This window comes from Lacerta agilis, chromosome 9 (assembly GCF_009819535.1).
Source record: "Lacerta agilis isolate rLacAgi1 chromosome 9, rLacAgi1.pri, whole genome shotgun sequence".
Classification (NCBI taxonomy): Eukaryota; Metazoa; Chordata; class Lepidosauria; order Squamata; family Lacertidae; genus Lacerta; species Lacerta agilis.
In genome coordinates, this window is record NC_046320.1 from 4,286,761 (window position 1) to 4,300,081 (window position 13,321).

Genomic DNA, 13,321 nt, shown 5'->3' on the forward strand with positions numbered 1-13,321 from the left:
AAACAAGCTTGTCCTGTGACAGCCCTTCAGATCACCTCTCCGCCTTCTCTTCTCCAGGAGAACAAAAGGCCATCATATTGCATGAAGTTTATCCGTTTTTCTGTTTATCACTTTAAAACGACTGTTCTTTTATCAGCAATGGCCAAGTCGCCAAACATTGTTGGACCATAAATCTGGGGATGTCTCCTTTAAGACCTTCCAGGTTTGAGCTAAAGAGAGATGAAGAGGTATAATGAACAAGAATGGAGGGAGAAAAGCAGGAGCTCCCAAATTATTTTGAATATATCTGAGGATACCAGTCCCCTGTATTAGCAGGCAGCCCCACCACGAGGGATAATACGTTCCCTTAGTACCTGTTTCTTGAGCATCCACCCTGTTTTGCTGGCCCAAAGCTTGCCCTGTCTTTTACTGAGCATTATGATTTTTTGTAGAAAGGGTACACAACGTGAATATTTCCTGCCTTCATCCCGATTTGCGCACAGTGTGTTTAGGCAGCTTCCTTCGCTCCACACTTTTTAGGGCATTTCCCTGCCACTCTCGCTTGCATCTACAAACCTAAAGTTCTGCTGTGCACTTGAATCCCTCCTGCAAAGGACTGACAGTTTGGCAGCACCCTGGGTGTTTTGCTGCTTGCTGGGAGGTCAGGTATGCCTACTCTAGGGGGCGGAGGTGTCTTCCGCCCCTTTAATATTTTTTGAAGGTGGCCCAGCCCCTCAATTTTGAGAGGGGCTGGCGGAAGATTGCAGAAGGCTGCACCAGCCTGTGTGGTGTCGGGAGACATGTGACATTGTGTGACACACACACGTCACACATAGATGATGTGCAACATCCCCCAGGCATCACTGATTGTCATTCTTTATTCATTTGCTCTTCAAACAGAATCCAGCTGTCATTGTCTCCAGCTGAATTCCAGTGTTTTCTGTGAGGCTTGCCTCTCTTCCCTCCACCCCACCCAGCCCCGATTTATTGCCTTTCTTTGTATTTAAAATGCAGCAGCGACAGCTACCTCTTCAGTGTGGATTGGGGCCATGCAGTGAGGCCCTTTCAGGGCTACCATGCCTCCTCCTGGGTGCAGCAAAAAATGGTTTTCATTCTTAGATGAGAAATAATACTGTGACAGCAGTCATGAAATTAGAAGACGCCTGCTTCTTGGGAGGAAAGCAATGACAAACCTAGACAGCATCTTAAAAAGCAAAGACATCACCTTGCCGACAAAGGTCCGTATAGTTAAAGCTATGGTTTTCCCTGTAGTGATGTATGGAAGTGAGAGCTGGACCATAAAGAAGGCTGATCGCCGAAGAATTGATGCTTTTGAATTCTGGTGCTGGAGGAAACTCTTGAGAGTCCCATTGACTGCAAGAAGATCAAACCTATCCATTCTTAAAGAAATCAGCCCTGAGTGCTCACTAGAAGGACAGATCCTGAAGTTGAGGCTCCAGTACTTTGGCCACCTCATGAGAAGAGAAGACTCCCTGGAAAAGACCCTGATGTTGGGAAAGATGGAGGGCACAAGGAGAAGGGGACGACAGAGGATGAGATGGTTGGACAGTGTTCTCACAGCTACCAACATGAGTCTGACCAAACTGCGGGAGGCAGTGAAGGATAGGAGTGCCTGGCGTGCTCTGGTCCATGGGGTCACAAAGAGTCGGACACGACTGAACGACTGAACAACAATACTGTTTCACTATAAACAAAACAAAACATGGTGGAAAGCAGTAATTCAGCCCCGCTACAGAAATGGGCTAATGGGTGATGCGAGGGACCAATAAGCTATTCATCTTTCATGCTGTTGCCACCCAACAAAAGGGGCAGAAGCTGCAAATGGGAAGCTTTTAACTAACATTACAAGGGGGCTTTGCTGGACGGGCATGGGTTTTGCATGAACATTATAGGAAGCACTTGACTGCAGGTACAGGCATTGCAGTACAAGATACCCCTACATGAAGTTACATGTCCAACTACCATGTTAATTCTGCTCGGGTGAGTAATCTCTGTGGAGTGAAACGCCCCCTGCGCACGATCATCTATATGGCAGCTCTCTCAGCACCAAAGACTAAAGTGAGAGATCGAAGAGCTGCCTCCCCTATCAGAAAGGTGCAGTTGATCTTCACAGCTGTCTTACCACATCACCATCTCTCGCCTGCAAGATCCACGAAGCGGACGGCGTCTCTCGCCCTGGATCTATTTATACCTTCTTCTTCTGTTTCTCAAGGAGCCCACCTTTCGGGAGGTCATGGGCCTTTCCATAATGTGCCTTGCCCCGCGAGGCAGATGACATTCTGCGTGGCTGGTCTTGTTGCTCCTGATGCGGAACGGCAACCCGTGGTGTGGGGGGGGGGGAAGGAAGGAAAGGGGGTCACTGCCGGTTGCCTCAAGCGGACCGGAATAGATGTGGTGTGAACCGGAGGATCTGCCCGCAGAGCTCTGGATTATTTAAAGAGAGATGGTTGCCTTGCACACTGTCAGGCAGGCTCCGGGGATGCTAGATCCTTTGCGCCCCACAAGCCCCTTTCCTCCGTCCCCCCAGGGACCTTGCTTCAGGGAGGTCAACTAGGGCAGCTCTCCTGCCTGCCAGGTCCTGCGGCAGAGCTCTCCCCGGGCGCTGCTGCCTTCCATGGCTGATCTCCACTGTCCTCCTCTGTCAGCCCCGGCTCAGGTGAGCAAGTACCCTCCCGGGGGCCCTCCTCTGTCTCTCACTCCCATCTGGGGCAAGGCAGGGGATGGCGCTCTTCAAGGACTACGTCTTCCCAGCTCTGTCCCTCTGCCAGTCGATCGTCTTTTTCTTCTGCAAGGGGATGATTGAAGGGTTGGTGATCCTCCTCTTCCTGTGGCTGCTGGTCCAGGTCCTGCTAGACAAACACCAGCAGGGTGAGTATGCCCTCCTCCTCCTCCTCCTCCATCCTCACCCCTCCCCGAAGTATCATGGGAACTATAGTTTCCTAAGGAGATTGTAGCACCTTGAGACTAGGGGTCTCCTAACAGCTCTCAGGTGGGACACGGGTGGCACTGTGGTCTTAAACCACAGAAGGTCGGCGGTTCGAATCCCCGCAACGGGGTGAGCTCCCGTTGTTTGATCCCAGCTCCTTCCAACCTAGCAGTTCGAAAGCACGCCAAAGTGCAAGTAGATAAATAGGTACCGCTCTGGTGGGAAGGTAAACGGTGTTTCCGTGCACTGCTCTGGTTTGCCAGAAGCGGCTTAGTTATGCTGTCCACATGACCCGGAAGCTGTCTGCGGACAAACGTCAGCTCCCTCGGCCAGTAAAGTGAGATGAGCGCCGCAACCCCAGAGTCGTTCGCGACTGGACTTAACTGTCAGGGGTCCTTTACCTTTACCTTTTTAACAGCTCTCAGCACCTTCAACAAACTACAGTTCCCAGGATTCTTCGGGATAAACCATGGCTGTTAATGTGGTGCTAAAGTGGCTTTTAAGCCTGTGGGTTGGGCATTCTGCAGATGATTGTCTTTTGTATGGGTGAATCTGGAGCGGCAGCATTTTGCAGGAGGGATTTGTGTTTCAGCTTTGCGCGTTGAAAGGGGACTAAAGCACCCTGGCCTTGGGCAGTTTGGAAAGTGATGGGAAGATGCATTGCAAAGTGCGTGGGATGAACAAGTGACTGATGGGAAGGCAACCCTGCAGGCAAATCAGGGTGAGCAGTCATTGTCGTATAACCACCCTGTAAACAAATCATAATCAATGCTCAGTAAAAAAAAATGGACACGGTCTAACCTTTAGCCCCAGCACCCTGAGCCAAATACCGTCCCCAGGGTTCTTTGGGTTTCCATGGCTCCTCAAAGATATTGCTCCAAGGGTATAATGCAGATAAGGCTCCAGATGGGTCCGTCCCTGCAGTGGCGTACTGAGCCGCTTGGCTGCCAGGGGCGCCAAGCCAAGCAGCACCCCCCGGGGCGGGGCCTCGCTCCATAGTGTATGCGTCATGACATCATGACGCATGCGCTACGGAGCGCAGCCCAGGCAGACTGCGCATGTCAGCATATGCGCAGTCATGCGGGCTGCTGCGGACATGCGCAGGCCGCCCGGACTCCCAAGCTGCCGCCTGGCACCCCTTTCGTGCAGCGGCTTCTCGCGTAGAAGGGCTGCTGGGCGGCGGCTTGGGAGTCGCACTTGCGGGGGGGGGGGTGGCAGCGGCGCAGAGTGTCACCCTCCCCAGGCTGCAACCCGGGGCAGACCACCCCCAACGCCCCGCCCTCGCTACACCACTGCGTCCCAGAGTTCCCTAGGAAGAGGGCTGGACTCTTAAGCCACTTTGGGAATTGCGCCTCTGTGAGGGGGGCAGAGGGAGGGGCCTCCCCACTACTCTCAGTAGACAAACTACCAGATTTTGTAGTTAGGTGGAAGCCAAGCTGTTTGCTTTGTTAAGTGGTATGATGCCATACTGTTTTCGAAGTATAGTGCAGATAGGGCCTGTCACTACAACAGCACATTGTTGGCATTAGGATATTTGATTCCCGCATTGCAGGGGGTTGGACTAGATGACCCTTGGGTTCCCTTCCTGTCCTACCATTCTATGATTCTGCAGTATCTGGTTCTATTTCCCATCCCTTTTTAGGGAGCAGGGAAAGCATTAAAAAGTTAGCTGTGGGTCGTATTCTCTAAAAATCAAAGGCAACCTTCTAACACAGATCTCCAGGTGTTGTGAGGCTCCCAGCTGCCATTAACCTCAACCAGCATGCCCAGTGCTCAGGGTTGATGGGAGCTAGACGGTCCAGCAACATCCTGAGGGCCACAGTCTGCAGACAGGAGCTGCAGCAGCCACTGTTTATCTGTGTTCTCTGTTCTGGACGTGAGACGAAAAAAGGAACATTGGCAAGTCCCTGCGCTGCCGGGGGTTGGGCTAGATGACCCTTGGGATCCCTTCCAGCCCTACAATTCTTTCTCCATTTTTGTTAGAATCCAGAGGTGCAGGGGATTGGCCCAGGGCCTTCTACATGCGAAGCATGTGCTCTACCCTTGCTCTGCAGCCCTCCTTCCCACCATCTCACAGGACAATGCAACATTCTCTCTCTCTCTCTCTCTCTCTCTCTCTTTCTCTCTCTCTCACACACACACACACACACACATTCCGGGGTCAGCTGCCAACTGACCTGGAAGCCAAGCACAGATTGAGTGCTTTGCAAAGGGCTGTTTGACTAGGCAAGGGCCTCTTAGCTCCACAACTGCCTTACGTCAGCAAAACTGCAGGCCTGATAAGCAGAGCTTTTCTTTCCCGGGGGTTTATCTGGTTTGAGGAGAGTCTGGCTTTATTTTAGCTTCTGTGCAAACATGTCAAACCGATGACTCGGGTTTGGGTCCCTTTCCTGCCTTCTCTATTCTCCTTTTGAGCTGCCCCTCTCTCCCTTCAGAGCCTTAGTGGTAGTTGTTGCTGCCAATTTGTTCCCGCTGTTGTGAGCAGAGATGGGGGAGGAATCCAGTTCACACTTAAAGGAGATACTACCGAATCCACACTGCCGATAGCGACAGTGCAATGTCATTATACAGATCAATGCTGCGGCTGCATTTGGAATGTGCATGTTAGGCAAAACTGCGTACAGATTGCATAAGAATTTTCAAGGTGACTCGTTACACTTCAAAAACCTGCAACTTTATGTGGACATGTGAACAGAACTTACAAATGAAAACAAAAAGAGAGAAACTGAGCAAAACCCAAATGGACATGTTTGTCCATCCCTACTTGTGAGTGGTGGGACGCGGCTGGCACTGTGTGTTAAGCCACAGAGCCTAGGGCTTGCCGATCAGAAGGTCGGAAGTTCGAATCCCCGCAACAGGGTGAGTTCCCGTTGCTCGGTCCCTGCTCCTGCCAACCTAGCAGTTCGAAAGCATAAAGTGCAAGTAGATAAATAGGTACCACTCCGGCGGGAAGGTAAACGACGTTTCTGTGCTCACTCAGGGGTCCAGTCTCGGCCTCTCAGCCTAACCTACCTCACAGGGTTGCTGCAGGGATTAAAGGGATTAAAGTAAATCAACTTGAGCTCCTTGCAGAAAAAGGTGGGGGGGGGGGTATAAATGCAATCAATAAATTAAATAGACGGCCCATGATGAGCCCACCCCTGAAACTGGGACCTGCCCTCTTTGAGGCTCTGCAGTTGCTCTTCCTACAATTTGACCCTCTTCTGCACACAGAAAGAAAATTCGGACTTAACACGCGAAGTAACTTTCAGGTGGTAAGACTCCCTCGGAAAGGGATGGACGCTCATTCCTTGGAGGTTTTTAAGCAGCGGTTGGATGGCTATCTGTCAGGGAAGCTTTAGCTTAGCTCTGTTTCTTACATTGCAGGGAGTTGGACATGGACTAGATGACCCTCGGGGCAGGGGCGTAGCAAGGGGGGGGCGAGCCGTCCGGGTTCCATAATGGAGGGGGTGACAAATTATCAAGGAACAATTTTTTTTGGAAAAAAAGGTTTTTTGGGGGGGAATTGATTTTTTTTTGGGGGGGGGGAAATACCTGCTCCGAAGGTCTTATCTTACTATACTAGGGATTATATAGCTATATATGAAATTTCATGCATATCGGTTAATATCTTGACCCTCCTCCACCAAAATAGCTGTTCACTTGGCTGTTTTCCTATGTCACGAAGGCTGAAATTTCAGTTCAGTGGAGCACTTACTGTTCCCAACGCTAACCCTGTGGAAAGCCATCTAATTAGACTTTAATTTGATTTTGAGATGTTTTTAGGAGGTGATTTAATTATTGTTTGATTTTATACCAATGTTATGTATTTGATGTTAGCCACCCTGAGCCCGACTTTGGCCGGGGAGGGCGGGATATAAATAAAAGGTTTTTTATCATTATTTGTTATTATTCCTTTGTAAGAAAATGTGAAATAATGTAAAACCATTTTTGCGGGGGGGGGGAATCAATGGGGGGGGTTGACAAGAAATTTTCCGCCCCGGGTACCACTTGACCTTCCCATGCCTTGGGGGGGGGGGGGTTTGACAAATTTTTTTTTTGCCCCGGGTACCAATTTACCTTGCTACGCCCCTGCCTGGGGGTCCCTTCCAACTCTAGATTCTAGGATTCTATGATTGTCCTCCTCTTCTCTGCTCAGTGCACTTACAGGTATTCCTGGGCGTGGGGCTGGCCCTGCTCTGCTTCTGCCTGCTCCTTGGCTGCGCGATTTGCTGGCACCGGCGGAGGACGCGGCGGCCGGATTGCGGCGAGGCGCAGGCGTCGGGCCGCCCCCTAGTGGATCTGGGCCCCGCTCTGCCCTCTCCGACGACCGCTGTGCCCATCCAGCAACAATATGCCCAGCTGGCGGGGCAGCTTCTGGAGAGCCTGCCTGCTGCAGCTGCTCGTGCGCCGGCCTCGCCCGACGGCAGCCCCCCAACGGCCCTCCTGCGCGGCCGCGCCTCCCTGCCCAGCCTCGTCGTCCCGCCAGGGCTGAGCGCGCCGCCGGCCAAGCGCCCACGGGGCCCGCAGCGCCGGAGCACCATTGCCGCGGGAGACAGCAGCAGCCTCCTCGCCGTGCGCCCTGTCGCGGGGCTCCTGCCCGCTGCTGCCCAAGCCAAGCCGCGACCTCGCCTGCACTTCGCCGTCGGCTACTCTCCTCCGGAGGCCACGCTCACGGTGAACGTCGTCGGCGTCGCCCACTTGTCCGGGGCTCTCGGCGCCAGCCGCAGCTGCTACGTCGAGGCGCGCCTGCTGCCGGGCTCCGCGGAGCCGCAGCGCACCGCCCGGCGCCGGAGGAGCCTCCACCCCGAGTTCCACGAGCAGCTCCGCTTCCCCGGCTGCGCCCGCCAAGAGCTGCCCGGCCTGACGCTGCGCCTCGCTGTTTACGCCAAGGCTTTCGCCCGTCGGAAGGACACCTTCGTGGGCGAGGTGCTGTTCCCCTGCGCCCAGGTGGCCGGCGAGCCGGGCGCCTCGCCCTCTACGCACGCCCAGGAGCTGTCGCTCACGAAGGTGAGGCTCGCGTCACCCAGCCGCCAGGGAGTCGTCGCCTCCCGCCCGGCGGGGACCCCCAATTCCCGCTCCCCCGCTCCGCCTGCGGACCTCTTGAGGGTCTTGGGGCAGCAATGGTAGTTCCCTAAAATTCAAATTGTAATATAAGAAGAAATAAAAGGAGCAACAGAAATACAATTGAGAACCGATCCCCAATATTCCGAGCGGTGGGTGGTCACCTGCAACCACAAATGCTCACACCCCGCTGGTCGCCCATGGGGCACAGTTTGAGAAACCCTGCGTTGGATGGGTAAGGGCTGGTTTTATATGTCTGTATGTGTGTCATGAGCATAGCCAAGATTTATTTCCGGGGGAAGGCAGAACCTCAGTTAGTTATGTATTTTGTAATAATTTACTTGATTTAGGGAGCGGCAGCTGCCCCCCCCCCCGTGGCTACGCCCATCGTGGGTGGGTGTTAGGCAGGGTTAGGAAACTGGCCCTCCAGATGTTATTGGATTCCAGCTTCTATTGGCTGCTGCCCTGGGGGGTATGTAGGCCCCTGAAGGGCAGGCTCATGCAGTTTTGTATAATGAAATAACTAAACAGCATTTTCAAGCCTTAGGCAAGTGACTTTGACACACAGGCATCCCAACAAAGAGGCCCTAAGCAGCGCAAAGTGGCATGTGCAAAAACCACAGGAGCCGAGAGCTGCTCTTGTTCTGGGGGAAACCTGCTTCCTGGTTGGCCACACTGTGCAAAGAGGATGCCGGACTCGATGGGCATCCACTGGCCTGATCCAGCAGGCTCTTTTTCAGTTCTTAAATCCATGTTAAATGTAAAACTGGAGCTGGCTAACCCCTGCATGTGTGTACTGTATATATATATGCCATGATGTGTTCATTCTCTCCCCCCTTAGTGCCACAGTTCCCAGGACATGAGCTCCGCCTCTTGGCTCTCTCAGCCCAAGTCCCTGGGGCAGCTTTTCCTCCTGCTCCAGTATCAAGCTCTGGCCAATCGCATCAAAGTTCTGGTTCGCAAAGCAGAGAACCTGGGACGCGTCGGCCGGATGCTGGGCACACCAGGTAGGATGCACGTACCAACACATGTATATAGGAACACACCAACATAGGAAGCTGCCTTCTGCTGAGTCAGACCATTGCTCCCTCTAGCTCAGTGTTGTCTACTCTGACTGGCAGCAGCTCTCCAGGGTTCAGGCAGGGAGTCCCTGCCAGACCTACCTGGAGGTGCCAGCGGGGATTGAACCTGGGACCTTCTGCATACAAAGCAGATGATCTTCCACTGAGCTATGGCCCTTCCCGGTATATGCCTTCCTCTGTGATCTCCACATGCAATAATTCTGTGTTTAAACTGGGATCTGGTGCAGGTCTTGCTCAGTACCTTAACAGATTTAGGTCTCAGGAAACAAAATTTCATAAAATTAGCATATTTTAATCTATATGCATTTGCACACATTTTTTTTAAATCTGTGAGCAAATTAAGATGGGGATCTCTCAGACCCCACCTGCATTATGCATGTAAATGATTAGCATACCACATTAAACACCAGAGCCGTCTTAAGGGGATCTGCCGCCCTGGCGCGGCTATCCCTCCGGCGCCCCCGCCGTGCCGCCTCTCCGCCGCCTCCCTCCCGCGCTTGCCGCCCCTTGGGAGGGGGGTGGGCGAGCGGGGGATGAGGGGCGTGGCGCTGGAGCGGCGCGGGGCTCTGCGCGCCCTTCCAGCGCTTCCGGGACGGGAGGCGAGGGCGGCCGGCTCGCGCTCCCGCGCGCATCCGGATGGCGCGGCGCAGCCGGGCGGCGCGGCTGGGCAGCTTGTGCTCCATCGGGTGGGCGGCCGGCTGCGCGCGGAGTGCGAGCTGCCCGGCTGCGCCGCGCCACCCGGCTGCGCGAGCCGGCCGCCCTCGCCTCCCGTCCCGGAAGCGCTGGAAGGGCGCGCAGAGCTGTGCTCCTGTGCTCTGCTGGGCAGCCAGAGGGCGTGGCGTGGCGTGGCCGGCCAGCTCCCTTGCCGGGAGTCAGAGGGCGCTGCCGGCAGGCGCTGCCAGCGGGGCTGGAGGATGGAGGCGCCCTCCAGGCCATTGCGCCCTGGCGCGCCGCGCCACCAGCCCCAATGGATGAGACGGCTCTGTTAAACACACATGGCTTCCCCCAAAGAATCCTGGGAACTGCAGTTTGTTAAGGGTGCTGAGAGTTGTTAGGAGACTCCTCCTCTGCTTACTCCTCCTCGGCTTACAGTACTACATTTCCCAGAGTTCTCCAGGAAGAGGGCAGGACTGTTAAACAACTCTGGAAATTGCAGCTAGAAACTGCTTTCTTTGCAGAGTGGGAAATGCTAATAACACACAAAAGAACCAAGGTCACGACTGACGTTATGCCAAACACACAAAGATCGTAACCGGCTGATAAAGTAATCACAATTCTCATCCATTGCACATATAAACAAGTGTAATCAACTTATGGACACATGTTGATGGCATACATTTACAGCTGAATGGTTGTACCCATCTATTATTATGTTTGAGATTTATATTACACTTGTTTATATGTGCAACTGATGAGAATTGTGATTACTTTATCAGCCGGTTACGACCTTTGTGTGAGTGGGAAATGCTAGCTTAGGGGAGCTTTCCTCCCTCCGTAGAGGCTTCCAAGGAGCTCCCTGGGCCTGATGATCAGGTGATGGTCCATTATAGGGAGCCTCTAGCAGGCCCTGCTCCTGATCAACGGATGGGCACTGAAAGCACATCTCCAAAAGTGGCTGTAAATGCCAATCAGCAATTTTCTTTGAACTTTGACAGGTTATACCAGGTGGTGGGAGGTCCTGTCCACCTATCCAAGTTGGGGGGGAGAGGAATCTCTCTAGTTCCCCTTCTTTCATAGAATGGTGGAATTGGAAGAGACTCCCAAGAGTCACCATCTCTGCCTCTTCCGGCCCCCAGGCACAAACCTGTCGGTCTTGAGGAATCCTGCATCTCCAAACCCTTGTCCTCTGCTTTTCCTCTTTCTAGACCACTACGTTCTGATCCACCTTTGCCACGATGGAAAGGTCATTGACACAAAGGAGACCAAGTCCATAGCGGGCTACAACCCCGTGTGGAATGCCCCGTTCCTCTTCAGCTTACCTGCCGGAGACATCCAGGAACAGCAGTTGTCCCTGGAGTTCACAGTCATGCAGGTAATGGATGGAAGATTTGAGCGGGACGCAGGTGGCGCTGTGGTTTAAACCACAGAGCCTAGGGCTTGCCAATCGGAAGGTGGGTGGTTTGAATCCCCATGACAGGGTGAGCTCCCATTGCTCGGTCCCTGCTCCTGCCAACCTAGCAGTTCGAAAGCACGTCAAAGTGCAAGTAGATAAATAGGTACCGCTCCGGCGGGAAGGTAAACGGTGTTTCCGTGTGCTGCTCTGGTTCGCCAGAAGTGGCTTTGTCATGCTGGCCACATGACCAGGAAGCTGTACGCCGGCTCCCTCGGCCAGTAAAGTGAGATGAGCGCCGCAACCCCAGAGTCCTCTGCGACTGGACCTGACAGTCAGGGGTACCTTTACCTTTAGCAAAGGTCTGCAGTGCATGCCTGCAGCAGGCCTTCTCCTAGCCCAGGCTTCCTCAACCTCGGCCCTCCAGATGTTTTTGGCCTACAATTCCCATGATCCCTAACTAGCAGGACCAGTGGTCAGGGATGATGGGAATTGTAGTCTCAAAACATCTGGAGGTTTGAGGTTGAGGAAGCCTGTCCTAGCCCATTGTGGGGTGGTGGGGGGGGAGGCAAGCAAGGGTAGAGCAGCTTACATCCTGGGTTGACCTGAAAGGTGCAGGCACACAGGTAATTCCCTGTGCCCAAATGCAATGTATGATCTTGAGTGCTGAGCCCAGCCCACTCTGGATCCACACTTCTGGATTTGCTGAACAGTTGTACAAATGTATAGATTTATTATTTGTCTATTATTGTGATTTTTAAATCCTCCTTTCACCCTAAGGTCCATGGGCAGGTCACAACATTGAAACGCAATGTTAAAAACAGTTCCAAACAATTTACAGTCAGAAAAAAATGGGGGGGGGGGTCCTAAAAATATGCTCTTCGAGTGTTAAAAGCTGGGGTCGGGAGGTGTGTCTTAAGCCATTGAGTTGGGCTGAACAGAAAGGTTTTAGAAAGACAGTGTGGTTCAGCGGTTAGAGTATTAGATTAGAACCTAGGCGAGACTGGGGTTCTAATCTCCACTCTGCCATGAAGCTCACTTACCCTCAGCCTAACCTACTTCACGGGGTTGTTGTCGGAATAAAAGGAGGAGTAGGAGAACAAAACCATGTGTTGATTCCTGCTTGTTGTTGTGCCAACTTACACAAGAGGGTGCACTTCCTCAAGAAGTATTTTGTAGGTGGGGAAACTTGGGCTGAGATTTCCGATAGGCAGGAAAAACCCTGAGGTGAAATGGAAAGGTGCTGCCATGAGACCCCTGCCCAACTTTGCTTGCCAGGGTCCTGTGGTGGCAGTGGCAGCTTCCAGGTTCTGGTGGGATCTAAGAGAGTCTGGGGGATCTTGCCGGAACCTGGAGGTCACTGCCGCTTTGTCCTTGCTTCTCTGGCAGCGGCGGCTGTGTGTGTGCGCGCATGGGAGGGGTGCCAGCGGCAAGAAGGCCCTGCTGGAAGCCAGTCAGTTCTCCTCACTCTTCCGGCATCGGGGTGGGTGGGTGGCAGGGCTTGGATTCCACCCCCCGCGGTGGCTGCCTCAGGATGGGCTGGCCCTGCTATAGGGCAGCTCTGAGGCCCCCCACAGCTATTCCTAACACTGACTCTGTTTCCCCCTCCATCTTGTCCCAGGCTCGCCTCTACACCCGCAGCTGCGCTGTTGGCCGAGTGCTGATCGGTCCTGTGGCCCCTGAGATGGGGCAGGTGCACTGGAAGGAGATGTGCAGCCGGGGGAACATGGAATCTGCTCGCTGGCATGCCATTCAGTCAGAAGGCTTTCAGTTCTGCCCTTGAGATGCGCGTCCGCAGCTTCTTGCTGGGGAGTCGTGTGGCTGTCATGGCGAACGATGGCAGCCAAAGCAACGGCACCCTGCGAGAAATGGCCTCCCTCTGCTATGGGAGGCCAGGGAAGGTTTATGGGGAACTTGGCATTGCGACACCATTAAGGTACGCAGGACTGCAGGAAGTCCAGCTGGAGAAATCCAAGCCAGTTCCAAGTCCTCCCAAGGCAGGGACTTTTTGCCCAAAGAGAGGTGATGCTGCTTGGAGCCCTTTAGAAACTCTGGGGTTGAAAAATTGACTGCAAGCTCTCCAGGACAGCCAAGGAAGGCAGAAAGAACAGGTGGATCAAGCTTTCTTCCTCCACAATGCTCCCCACATCCACCGGACCCGCTGGCCTCAGATCTAAGATCTAAGCTTCTGGGGCACTGCGTCATCTGCTTAACTTTCGG

The 13,321-nt window shown here is 53.6% G+C and overlaps 1 protein-coding gene across 1 annotated transcript; it reads left to right on the top strand.

Annotated features, from left to right (window-relative positions):
* The first annotated feature begins 2,696 nt into the window (after positions 1 to 2,696).
* Positions 2,697 to 13,159, top strand: LOC117053368 (synaptotagmin-5-like). The gene is made up of 5 exons (XM_033161050.1): positions 2,697 to 2,868; positions 7,065 to 7,915; positions 8,811 to 8,976; positions 10,917 to 11,083; positions 12,723 to 13,159. Exons 1-5 carry the CDS (start codon positions 2,721 to 2,723, stop codon positions 12,882 to 12,884), a joined length of 1,494 nt encoding a protein of 497 aa, XP_033016941.1. The 5' UTR covers positions 2,697 to 2,720; the 3' UTR covers positions 12,885 to 13,159.
* Positions 13,160 to 13,321: the final 162 nt, after the last annotated feature.